The 12,086-nt window shown below is 55.3% G+C and overlaps 1 protein-coding gene across 2 annotated transcripts in view; it reads right to left on the bottom strand.

Annotated features, from left to right (window-relative positions):
* Positions 1-12,086, bottom strand: part of MAN1C1 (mannosidase alpha class 1C member 1) — a 135,121-nt gene that overhangs the window by 17,160 nt on the left and 105,875 nt on the right. For both annotated transcript variants that reach the window (XM_005607334.4, XM_070251121.1), the window contains 3 exons: positions 10,686-10,780; positions 4,058-4,184; positions 782-875 (listed from right to left, as the gene is read on the bottom strand). In XM_005607334.4, the coding sequence (XP_005607391.3) occupies positions 782-875; positions 4,058-4,184; positions 10,686-10,780 (316 nt within the window). The remainder of the gene's footprint in view (positions 1-781; positions 876-4,057; positions 4,185-10,685; positions 10,781-12,086) is intronic.

Raw genomic sequence — 12,086 nt, forward strand, 5'->3', positions numbered from 1 at the left:
GTGCCACCAGTTAGCACTGTGACCACATGACCAGGGCCTTGGTCAGGAGGGCAAGGCGGAGCCCGGGCTTCTCGACAGGGGTGCAATCCCAACAGCCTGGGAGACTTTTCAACACTGAGCATCCCCCTGACCTCATTCTGTTTCAGAGGGTGGAGCTGGGGGCTGGGAATGAGGCTCCGCCGTTGACCCGCAACAGTCTGGTTGAGAAACAAGCCTCAGAACAGAGAACAGCAGGAAATCCCGGGACCGATTCTTGCAGGCGTGAGATACCAGCGGTGAACTCATGATGTTTATATTGCTATATAGTTAGGCTCTGCTGAATTTTTTTTAAATTAAATTTGGAGGTGGGTTACCAGATTAGAGGGGCTGGGAGAGGAAGCACGGCCTTTCTTAGAGCCACTTCTGGAGCAGGCAGTTCTCTATGGAATAGTCCTGCAGGTGCGGTGGACAATGAAGGAGGGTTCAGTGGGCAGCAGAAGAGACGGAAGGCTGAAGCTCTGATAGGAGGCTGGAGACGGCTAGTGTGCGGGGGATGCTCGGGGCAGGGCCTTCCTGGACAGCAGCCATCACATCCATCCCAACGGCAATGACAACAGTAATGAAACCGCCCACGAAGCCTGGCAGGGTAGGTGGTGTCCAGGAGCACTGAGCGAACGCCATGCTAGTATGCGGCTCTGATAAACGCATCACTCCCCTCGCAGCCCAGGTGCCTAGCACAGGCCAGAGCCGGGAGCTGGGCAGGAATCAGCTCAAGGAGGGGCAGCGGGGTCTCTATACTCACGTTGCATCCAGTTCCCGCTCACTGGGCTGAGGAAGTTGGGGTAGAGGCCAAAGGGCTTGTCGATCTTCTTGAGGACCTTCCGGATGTTCTTGACCTGTCGAGAGATGGACACCAGGTGCACCTTCACTTTCCCGAAGAAGCCAGCCGGCTCCCAGCCCACCGAGGATGGAGGCAGCTGGTTCAGATGCAGAGGAAACCATTCCCATGAGGCAGAAGGGGGAGCTGCAGGACCGACAGCAGGCTCCACCTCAGAGCTGGGGGCAGGCCTTGCCCTTGTGCCCACGCGGGGCATGTCAGGACATGGCCACAGAGGGGCCTGACCCACAACCTCTGCACTGACTGCTCCGCCTGGAGCCCTGCCAGGCCCCCACTGCCCCCTCACCTCACCCCTTCCTCACTGCCTGTCGCTTTGGGGGATGGGTCTTTTAAGGAAGAAGTTCATATAAGTGATCGTAGCTCATTCGTAAGTGCTACGCAGAACTGCCTTTTTAAACGGTCAGAAACGGTCAAATGTTGGCCATTTCATACGTTACTTTATCTGACACCATAGGAACCATGCCAGAGGAGAGGGCTAGGCTCCTTGACGTCCCTGTGCCCCAGTGGGCATCTCAGGGTTTTAACAACTACATCCACTACAACAGCTGTTACCATTTCCTCCGAGCCACACCCGTTTGACACACTATCTCCAACCCTCAGAACAGCCGTCACGGTTTATTATGTCAGTTTAACTGACAAGAAACCCAAGTCTCAGAGAAGTTCAGTGACTTGCCCATGGTCACCGGTTGTAAGTGGCAGACCAGGACACGAGTAGGTGTCTGATCACAGGAGCAGCCTCTGGGTCCAACATGGATCAGGGTGGGGACCGTGCAGCAGAGGCCGCCCCAGCTGGAGCAAGAAGAAGCTGGACCTGCAACCTTTAGGGCTGCGAACAGCGAGAAGCGGGATTCAGGAAGGCTCTCTCCCTGGGTCTGCTGTCCGGCAGTAAATGAATCCTGCCGGTACAGAATCCGCCGGAGAGAAAGGCCCTGGGGCCAGCGCTCAATCGGGGGCTCGCAGGTTTCCCCACAGGCGAGGAGCACGGAGAGCAGCCCTTAGCTGTCAGACCCTGCTTTCCAGGGCACAGACTTTGCTTTGCACATCACATTTCAGATCCATTTATGTTAATGGAGTCCATTATGGGGGACAGAAACAGGCTTGCACCTGACTTATTCTTGACTGTCCTGGTGGTGAGCAGGCAAGAGGCTAAATTTGCTCCCTGGGAGGGTGCGGGCACTTCAGAATTTGGGCCAATTTGTTGACTGCCAATAATCGCCTCTGTGGGAGGCATGATTAGAAGACAAAAATAGCCTGAGAATGTAAATGTAGAGAGAGACAGAGAAACAGACAGGCGTATGCACTCTGGAGAAAAAGCCGGAAGCCTGCTGTACCAATCTGGGCTTCAGAGTCAGAAAGTCCTGGGCTTGAATCCCAGCTGGATGACCCAGGACAAGTGACTCAGCCTCTCTGAGCCTCAGTTTCCTCCTCTGTGAAATAGGGATAACAGGAAGACCACTGCCTAGGTTGCTGGGTGGGACAGAGATACCCTAAGGTCCCCAGCACATGGAAGGTGCTCAGGCAGTGGTAGGTGGTATCTCCAGACCAGCCAGGGACTGCAGGGAGCTCCTCGTCCCACTCCATTCTTCCTAGAGGAGTTTTGCTCAAGAGCAATGGAAACAGGGAGGCTTGGGGGAGGAAGGGCTTGGAGGTGGGAAAAAGGACCAGAAAATAAGGCCCGCTGGGAAGCGGGATTAAACTTCTTCCACAAGCTTTCAAGGTGGAGTGTCACAGACAGGCAGAGTCCCTCTCGATCTAAGGAAGAGCTCCTGCGGAAGTTTTGACAACATGACGGGCTGACTAAGGGCAGTAGTGAGCCTCAGGGCAGAGGAAGTCACCAAGGTGTTAGAAAGCTCTTCTTGGGGCTGGCCTGGCGGCCTAGTGGTTAAGTTTGCAAGCTCAGCTTTGGCGACCTGGGGTTTGCGGGTTCGGATCCTGGGGGGGACCTGCACCGCCCGTCAAGTCACGCTGTACTGGCATCCCACAAACAACACTGAGGAAGACTGGCAACAGATGTTAGCTTAGGGACAGTCTTCCTCTCTAAAAAAAAGGAAAATCTAGTATAAAACAAACAAAAATTTTTTAAAAAACCTCTTGATCTTCTCAAGAACGCTCAGGTGGATTCCCACAATGAGCAAGCAGTGGTCTAAACCTGGTGTGAAAAAGCACATGGGTGCTTGTTGAAAATGCAGATTCCCGGGCCCAGGGTGAAGTCCAGAAAGTTGTTTCTTCCAGGCAGTGAGACGATGATCTGAGGCTAATTAGCTGAAACAAACCTGGGAGCCACCGGGTAAGGTGTGACTCCACGACCTGCCAGCTCCCTTGGCATTTAAGAGGCTAACGTTTGAGGAAGAGAAGGCTTTGGGAGCGGGGCCTCCAAAGGTTCTTCTGGGAGGGCAGGGCTTCATCTCCCCAGGCAAGACTCCGGAAGGGACAACAGCCGACGGAGCCTGAGGGCCATCTGAGGGTGGGGTGTGTACATGTCCCTTCTCTGGGCTTAGGGTTAGACCCACGGAGACACTTCCAGACAGTGGGACTGCCAAGGGCTGTGACACTGAGACGCTGCTCCTTCTGGAGGGCTTCGCAGAGGGGCAGGAGCGGGCAGCTGTCAGGACACTGGCCTGGATGCCAGCTCTCTGCACCCCTGCAGCCTCAGCCAGCCCGGGAACAACTGAGAAGGCACAGACCTGTGCCTCTGCTGTGGAGTGCAATCGCTTTGCAGCCTGCTGACAACGTGAGCCAGACAGGCATCTGGGAGGAACGGGCAGGCAGATCTCACATGAAGAAGTTAAATGTCTCTGGAAAGGGGACTTCTGCACCAGGTGGCCATTTCCTGCCAATGCGAGCTGGAGCCTAGATTTCAGTTGCTGCACTTTCTCCAGATGCCACGTATGTGTGGTTGTCACCGAGCTGACGCACACACCAGTGCGAAGCTTCTTGCTGGCAGCTTCCTCTCCTCCCTGCCCTCTGCAGAATCCTGGTTACTCCCTGTGCTCAGTCCCTGCCACCTGTACACAAGTAGCTCCTTGCTGTGTTAGCAGTGGCTGGAGGCCCTCTGCGTTCCCCACCCACCCCCCTGCTGCCCCGTGATCCCTTTCCCCTTCCTGGGCTGAGTGCTCAGCCTTCTGCTCTCCAACAGGGGAAGAGAGGAGCCAGCTGGGGAGGGAGCAGGAGAAGACTTGCCTTTTCTGCGAAGACCGGGTTGCCAGAGAGCTCAGTGAGGTGCAAGAACTCCAGGTGCAGGGATCCGAACTCGGCCAGGATGCTGCTGCTCCCCGCCATGGCCCAGCCCCAGCTCCTGTTGGAGCCGCTGAAAAGACAGAAGCAGCCACTGTCACCCCGCCACCACCCCAGCCAGGCCGGCTCCCCTGCTGAGAGGAACAGGGACTGCTGGTGGGGGAGCACCTACTATGTGCCAGGCTCTGTCCCAGGAGCCTTCGCCTATCATCTCAGTTCACCCTCCCTGGGCGTCGGGGCTATGAACAGCCCCGTTTTACTGATGAGGACACTGAGGTCCGTGAGACGAAGGGACCTGCTGAAGGTGATCTGAACGCAGCCTGTCTGACTTGCAATATTCTTCGTTTCTACCGTCAAGCAGCCCCTACCAGACTCGTGGACTCGAGGACAGTAGCAGAACTGCCTCGGTGGCCAAGACCTGGCATACGCGCTGTGTTAAGTTTACAGGTGATCTCAGTGAGGCCGTCGGACCCCACAGATCACTTGATTTCCATCCTCGGGCTGAAGGCCACCTGGCTGCTCGTGTGGAGGGTACCGGCTAGGGTTGAATGGGGGTGGAAGAGAAGCAGGGGCCCCACTTGGCCCTTCCTCTCTCCTCGAACTCTCAGTGCTTCCCGAGGACACAGACTGGCCCCTGCCTGGAATTTTGTGGCACCCACACCTGCAGGGCAGGTGGCCCTGGTACGCCCACACCTGGAGCTCCTGGATCCGGGGAAGCCCCATGTCAGGAATAAAGCAGCAGGGCTCTTGGAGCAAAGGCTCCTCGCCCATTAACCACCCGCTTCTCATGGGCACCTCAGATAGTCAATGACGTACTATTACTAGCATGGCCCCGAGACCTCGGTGGAGAAGGATGTCAAACGTGCTGAGCACCTCCGAGGAGGAAGAGAGCAGTGGCAGGGCCTCTGCCAGTGCTCCCAGCTGCCCCTTTTACAGATGAGGAAAACAAGGCACGGGACACGGACGTCACCCGACCGAGATCACACAGGAAGTAGCACAGCTGGGACCCCACCGCTGGTCTGACCCAGAGCTTGTCCTAGCCACCTTGCGGGCTGCCTCACTTTTAATTACAGAACAATCAGGAAAGACACTGCCTTCCCAGGCGCTTTCACTTAAAATCTCCCGGGACCTGCAGCCAAAAGGCGCGGGTTCGAGTTTGCTAGCTGAGCAGCCTTGAGCAAACCATTTCATCCTGTGACGCAGAGTGTCTGCATCCATCACACTGGGTCACGATAATACTGTCCCGTCTCCAGAATGGGGGTGGCCTTGGACAAGCTGCTTCCTCTCCCTGTGCCTTAGTTTCTGCATATGTATAGTGATGATCTTTCCTGTGGGACCTTTAGGACCACCAGGGGGACAGGGGTCAACCTCGCTCTGCAGGGAGGTTGTGGAGGAGAGGGGGTGAAAACAGCCAGGTGGAGTGAGCTCCCCCTACTTGTAGGGCCTCCAAGGTGCAGTTAGCGTGGGCTGGGCTGAGGGACTGGCTCTGCAAGGGCCTCCCGGGAGCCCCTCGACTTCCCTGCTGCAAAGGCTCTCGCTCCCCAGGAACTGCCCCTGTCTGTCCCTCTGTCTTCCAGGAACAGGACCCAGGAAGGCAGGTGTGGGTGGGGGAGGTCACGGCATGCCACCTGAGGGGCACTGCCTTTTCCGGTGTGGGCTGGGGCTCCCCTGAGGCTGCCATTCTCCTCTCTAAACTCTGTTGTCCGACCTGGATTTGGTTTCCAGGGAAGTCAGGAAACTCATCAGTCTCCCAGCTTCCGGAAATAAATGGAGGACTCGAGTGTTAGGATCTTTTGGAGCAGGTGACCTCAATAAACGTGGAGCCGACCACTGGCCCCTTCTTCCTGTCTCCACTTTCTGGGTATTTCCCTGACCTGGGGCAAGTAGGGAGGGATGGGTTTGCACAGAGAGGGGAAACGGGGTTTCCGGATAATAAATAAAACAGCTTGCATTTATTGAGGCACCACAGATGCCAGACTCTCGGGCAAGCTGTTTGCATCTGGACTTCGTTTACAGCCCACAAGGTAAAGTATCATTAATCCCAAAGTGCGAAGGAGGAAACTGAGGCTCAGAGAGTCAAGAGAGTTCTTGAAGGTCAGAGCCTGTAGGAGTTTGAGGCGGGATTCACTTCCCTAAGGGGTCTCCCACTCCAACGGCCGGACATCCACCCAGAGGGAAGGGGGGGCGGTACCCGCTCTCTCCCTCTTCCCCCTAGGCCAAGCGAGACTCCTCTCTCCAGCCTGCGATCTCAGTGGGAGCGGTGGGTACCCGCAGAGGGTTTCCTGAATAACTGATGCTTCCTGCCCTCGCAGAGAAATTCAAGGTAAAAAAAACCACCGGCCACCCAGTCATCTTGTGTTCTCATCTTTCCCCACGAGCCTCTCCTTCCTCCCTCCCAACACTCACCCTCCCAAGTGGACTCCTGTGGTGGAGCCACCCAGCAGACGGGCGGAGGCAGCGCTGGGCAGAGGCGGCCAGTGGCCGGGCCCTCCCTCTCTCCTGCCTGGCTTCAAATGCTGGCTCCTCCAGTTCCCAGCTAGGTGACCTTGGGCAGGTAGGTTGGTTAATTTCTCTAGAGCTCAGTTTCCTCATCCATTAAATGACAGTACCCACATCTCACAGGGTTATTGTGAGGTATAACTTATGTGTGTAATTCCTGTCAATTTTATCCTTATGTAATTACGCACATGTAAATTGTGTTGTTAGAGTTGAGTTCCTGATATGTACCAGAGAGCTGTGGTTTCTTATTTTATCTTCAGATTCAACTTCAGAGGTAGACACCATGATCCTTATTTCATAGGTGAGGATACTCAGGCTCAGAGAGGGGGAGACACTTTTCCAAGGTCACACAGAAAGTGATAGAGCCAGTAGAGCTGAATCTAAATCCAAATCTTAGGTACTTTGTGCTGCAAATGCATCTGTTCTGGGCAGCATCCAGAGACTAGGAGGCCTTCTGACCAGCCCTCTGAGGCAATTGGCTAATGGAAGCTCTGCCCTCTGCTTCCCTCCCAGGCTTTTAAGCCTGCAAGTGGGCGTGGAGCCTGTGTTCTCCCTCCTTGGTGAGAGGGGCTGCTCCACAACGCCGCTTCCCTGCCCGGCTAGAAGCTGTGTGTGTGCCTGTGTGTGCACTCATGTGTACAGTGTAATCATCACCTTTGGAACCAGGCAGACCTGGATTCTAATTCTAACTTTGCTGCTGTGTGACTTTGGGTAAGTTACCTCACCTCTCTGAGCCTCAGTTTCTTTGCTGGTAAAATGGGGTCCATGTGGTTGTGAGGTTGAAGAGAGAATCCATGTCACATGCTCACATCATGCCTGGCACACAGTGAACGCTCAATAAACATTCACAATTATTAAGATGCGTATATCTGTGTGTGGCAGGGGCACACATACATAAATGCACATTTGTGTGTGAAGGTGTGCATGTATGTATACACGCAAGAGTGCGTGTGACAAAGGTGAGCTTGTGTATCTGAGCCTTTATGATTTGAATGGGTGGCAGCAGAGTGTGTATGCGTGTGTGAGGCTGTGTGTGAGCGAGCGAGAGACTGAGTCAGCTGCAGAGGTCCTTGGACTGGCCACTGCCACTCTCCCGGACAGTCCAGTGTCCCTGCAGCTCCCAGGTCATGGCTGTCCCCGCCTCTGCCTCCCCGGCCAGGCTGCACAGACACACCTCCTCAGGGGGGAGGAGCAGTCACACCCCCTCGGGGCCCACTGCCTCTCAGGGCTCCCCTCCCCTGGCTGTTCTCGGGCTGGGCCTAGTTATCTACTCCTGCTGCTGGCACCCACGTCTCACCCTTCTCCTCAGAGCTGCCCCAGCCAGCCCCGCCCAGAGCAGGGACTGCAGTGAGTGCCCCAGCTCCCACCAGTAGGCCCTCTCAAAGGGCACACTCAGCGCCACGTGGGCCACATCCATCCCTGACGTTCTCCCTGGTGGAACACGGAGGCATTTTTAGCAGCAGACTCTCTTATCTAGAAAACGAAAGGGAGGTGCTGCCGGGAAATATGCACATACACACATATACAGCACCAGCAGAACGCAAACAGCCTAAAAATAAGCGCACTTTCTTAATCAGAAACGTCAGCATCAGGTCCGGGCTCTGAGGGGCATGGGTAAGGCAGACAGGCCAGGCTGCGGTTTGTAGGGCCTGAGGTAGGGGACAGGTCCACGCACAAGGGAGGGAGGGATGCCTCAGCTAAGGTCCTATCCCAGACCCTGGGCGGCGAGGCCTGAGACGCTGCATCTGGGAGAGGGAGCCAGAAAGACAGCGTGTTTGCATCTCGGCTCCCTGACAGCCGGCTGTGTCTCTGCAGGATCAGTGTTTGTGGGAGAGGAACCTGAGAAGAGATCCAAGTGTCCAGCTCTGGGGAAGCAACCCTGGCACTGGGAACAGGATTTGATTGGCCCTGAGGGCCCCTCCGTGGCCCATGGTGCAATTTGAGTGAGGTCACACCCCAGGAATGCTTCTGGACCACAGAGACAGTAGGCGAAGATGCCGAGCAGGGCTAGTCCCCTCCTCAAGGCCCAGGACGGGCTAATGAGGCAACTGAGGCCGACCTTAAGCGTGGGACTTTCCCAGCACAGAGAGGGCACCCCGGGCACTCCGCCAGAGCCCAGGGTCCCTGCGTTCCTCCAGCATCGTCCTCCTCCCAGGCAGCTGGCAGAAGCTACTGCTGGACTGAGAGCCCTGAGATAAGAAATCAGTTCAGGGGATGGAGCCGGGGAGTCCAGAGCAATGGAAATATTACAGCCCTTCTCCCAGGCCCGGGGTTGTAGAAAGGCCTGAGGTTGGCCCCACAGAGCTCCCCGAGGATGCCCCAGAGGGCTCCCTGGGGCCTTCTGCAGTGTCTCCCCGGGGGTCTGCTTCATGAGGGAGGGAGGGACTCAGGAGTTCAGAGCAGAGCTTTCGATCTGTAACAAAACGGTTTAAATCTTGGCCCCATTACCCATTGTCTATAAGACCTCGGGCGGTTTCTCCATCTCTCTCTGAGACTCCCTGTGAATAATGGGGGTAATATAAGCACCTGCCCTCAGAGGCTGGCTGTGAGTATGGCGAGGGAACGAACGGAAACCCTCAGCACAATGCCAGGCATGGAGCAGTTGCTCACTAAACGGTAGGAACAGGGTCGTTACTATTCATCTTTCATCCTGCACACAGCACCTAGCACAAATATTTGTCAAAGGAATGAGCAAGAACTGGACACGGCTCCTGCCCTTGAGGAGCTCCCAGGCGGTGGGCGAACGTGGAGGGGAGTGCACCGAGGCCTCATGGAAGAACATGAAGTGCCTGGAGGCCAGGAGAGGCGAAGAGGCTTCTGCTTAATGGCGAAGGTAGCCCTTAAGCTGGGCTTTGACGGCCAGGGGAGCTGGAGGGAAGGGCGATCCGTGGAGGAAGAGAGTGAGGGAAGGCAAGACAAGGGGGCACACTGCAGTCCCCAGGGGCAAGATGATGCATGTTCTTCAACGCATCTTTAAAGCTGGATCTTAAAGCTGGCTGGGCGGTTAGTTCTCTCGACTGTGACCCCATCCTATCCCCTCTGGGTTTCGGCCACCACAGCTGGAAAATGAGTGGCTATAAAACCACTCCCACCCCCATGAGCAGGAAGGAAGCAGCACGGGGTGTCGGGGGGGGGCAGGTGGGCACCCCGAAGGCTCTGGAGCTGGACGGAGCTGCAGCCCTGGCGCACTCTTCCCGAGCAGGGTTCCCCAAGGTCGCGTCCACTCTGGCATTGTGACTTAGTGATGCCCAGAAAGACTCTGTCTGGTCCACACACTGGGTGTGTGATGGGATGACGCAAGCGGCCAATAAAAATCAACGTTTCACAACAGAGCCAGCAGAAAGCAGCATTACCAGGGTTTCTTTGATTAGTGGGACTACATGCGATTTTTTTGGTCTTATCCAACACTTTTGGTATAATCTACATTTTTTGCAATGAGAATTTATTCTTTATATAGAGGGGAAAATTTCAATACATATTTTATTAAAATGGAGTTGGAAGTCCTGGGTACGTGTCCTAGAACGGTCAGTTACTGGCTTACGTGACCCCGGCTCGGGCCTTCACTCCTCAGTGTCTGTGCCTCCATGGGCTTGACCCTCCCAGAAGCCCCTCTGGGTTCCGACACTGGGCTCCTGAGACCCAGCCCTGCCAGGGACGGAGGGTAGGGGTTGGCAGACCAGGGTCCCTCTGCCCTGGGTCCTGAGACCCCCCCCAGCAGCTTTGGGTGCCTCCTCGTGGTGGGAGAGTGTGATGTGCCCACTGGCTCCTGATGTGGGCTGGGAAGGCGGGTGGTTGGGGCACACCCGGAGGGCTGTGCGTCACGGCAGTGCAGTGGGACGACCTCAGAGGAACAGCTGCCCCCTCCCCATCCCCGGAAGACCAGGCCTGTGTGGCCTAAACCCTGAGAACGAGGTTTGGTGACACACACCGGCCCAGGAGAGCCCTGGGCTAAGGCTAGCTTTCACCATGCCCCTGACTTGCTGTGATTCCCAAGGTGGTATTGTCATCTCCCTGTGCCTCAGTTTCCACACAAACACAGCCGAAGCCACAAGTGGGAAACCAGAAGGCATCCTACCTTTTGAAGTTCACAACGCCTTTTGGGATTCCCGTGGGGGTGTTGAAGGCTGGCAGGAGTTTCTCTCCCAGCTTGATGGCCTTTATTCGGAACACCTGGAAGGGTCAAAGGGCATTGTGAAAAGCGGCTGGGTAGGGCACCATCACTGCAAGGAGCTGCTCCCGCTGGCAGATAAACCCGCCAATGCTGCCCGGCCCAGGATGGGAGGCTGCACGAATTCCTGGCTTGTGGCCTCAGGTGAGGCATCTCTCCGAGCCTCAAGTGCCTTCTTCATAAAAAGGACAATATTGCCTTCCTCAGAGTGCAGGGAGGAATGAAAAGCAGGTAATAGTTTTGTTTGTTTGTTTGTTGAGGAAGATTAGCCCTGAGCTAACTGCTGCCAATCTTCCTCTTTTTGCTGAGGAAGACTGGTGCTGAGCTAACATCCATGCCCATCTTCCTCTACTTTATACGTAGGACGCCTGCCACAGCATGGCTTGCCAAGCAGTACCATGTCCGCACCCAGGATCCGAACCAGCGAACCCCGGGCTGCTGAAGCAGAACGTGCGAACTTAACGGCTGCACCACCAGGTCGGCCCAGTAGGTAATAGTTTTAAGGCCCTCACTGCCGTGTCAGACCTGTGACTGAGGCTCAGGGACCAAAGCTGAGATTAGGGGTGACCACTGGGAAGGTGAGGCAGTCAGGGCAGTGGGTCACCAATGGTTAGTGTCTGCCCACACTGCAGGACCAGGACGTCACATCACAGGCTGAGTGCGTGGGAAACGAACTTGGACAGCGTGTAATGAGCACTGGACTGGGAGCCCAGACCCCCACCCAGGGTTCCCATCCTGACTCCACAACTTGGCTTCTGTGCGCTTCTCAGCAAACCACTGCCACCGCACGTGTCAAACCAGGGGAGTCTTTCCCCTTGACATCCTGGCTCTGCCCACTGTTCCCACTTACAAAGGGAATGAACAGAGAAGGTGACTGGCTCGTCCTAAACCACCCATGTGATGGCAAGGGAGCCACAGCGGGTCCCAGCCTCAGGGCCCCTGCCTGAGGCTAGGACCCCCTCGAACTACCCTTCTGAGTAATTCAAAAGGACCTGGGGTCTTCTGACTCAGTACTTTCCCTCCTAGGAATTTATTCTAAGGCAACAGACAACCTTAGATGTTATAAAAAATAACCAAGGCTGTTGTAAAAATTTAACTTTATGGCTATTCATTCCAGCATTGTTTAAAATAGTGGAAACAACAGAAATACTCTATTATAATAGAATAGCAAACTATATATTCTATTTATCTACTATAAATAGAAGTATCAAACAATTGGTTAGTGGTTAAATTACAGCTTCCTCTAATGGAATACCATATAGCCACTGAAATCATGTTGTAGAAGGATATTTAATAGCCAAGAAAGGG

Source organism: Equus caballus, chromosome 2 (genome assembly GCF_041296265.1).
Source record: "Equus caballus isolate H_3958 breed thoroughbred chromosome 2, TB-T2T, whole genome shotgun sequence".
In the NCBI taxonomy this organism is placed as follows: domain Eukaryota; kingdom Metazoa; phylum Chordata; class Mammalia; order Perissodactyla; family Equidae; genus Equus; species Equus caballus.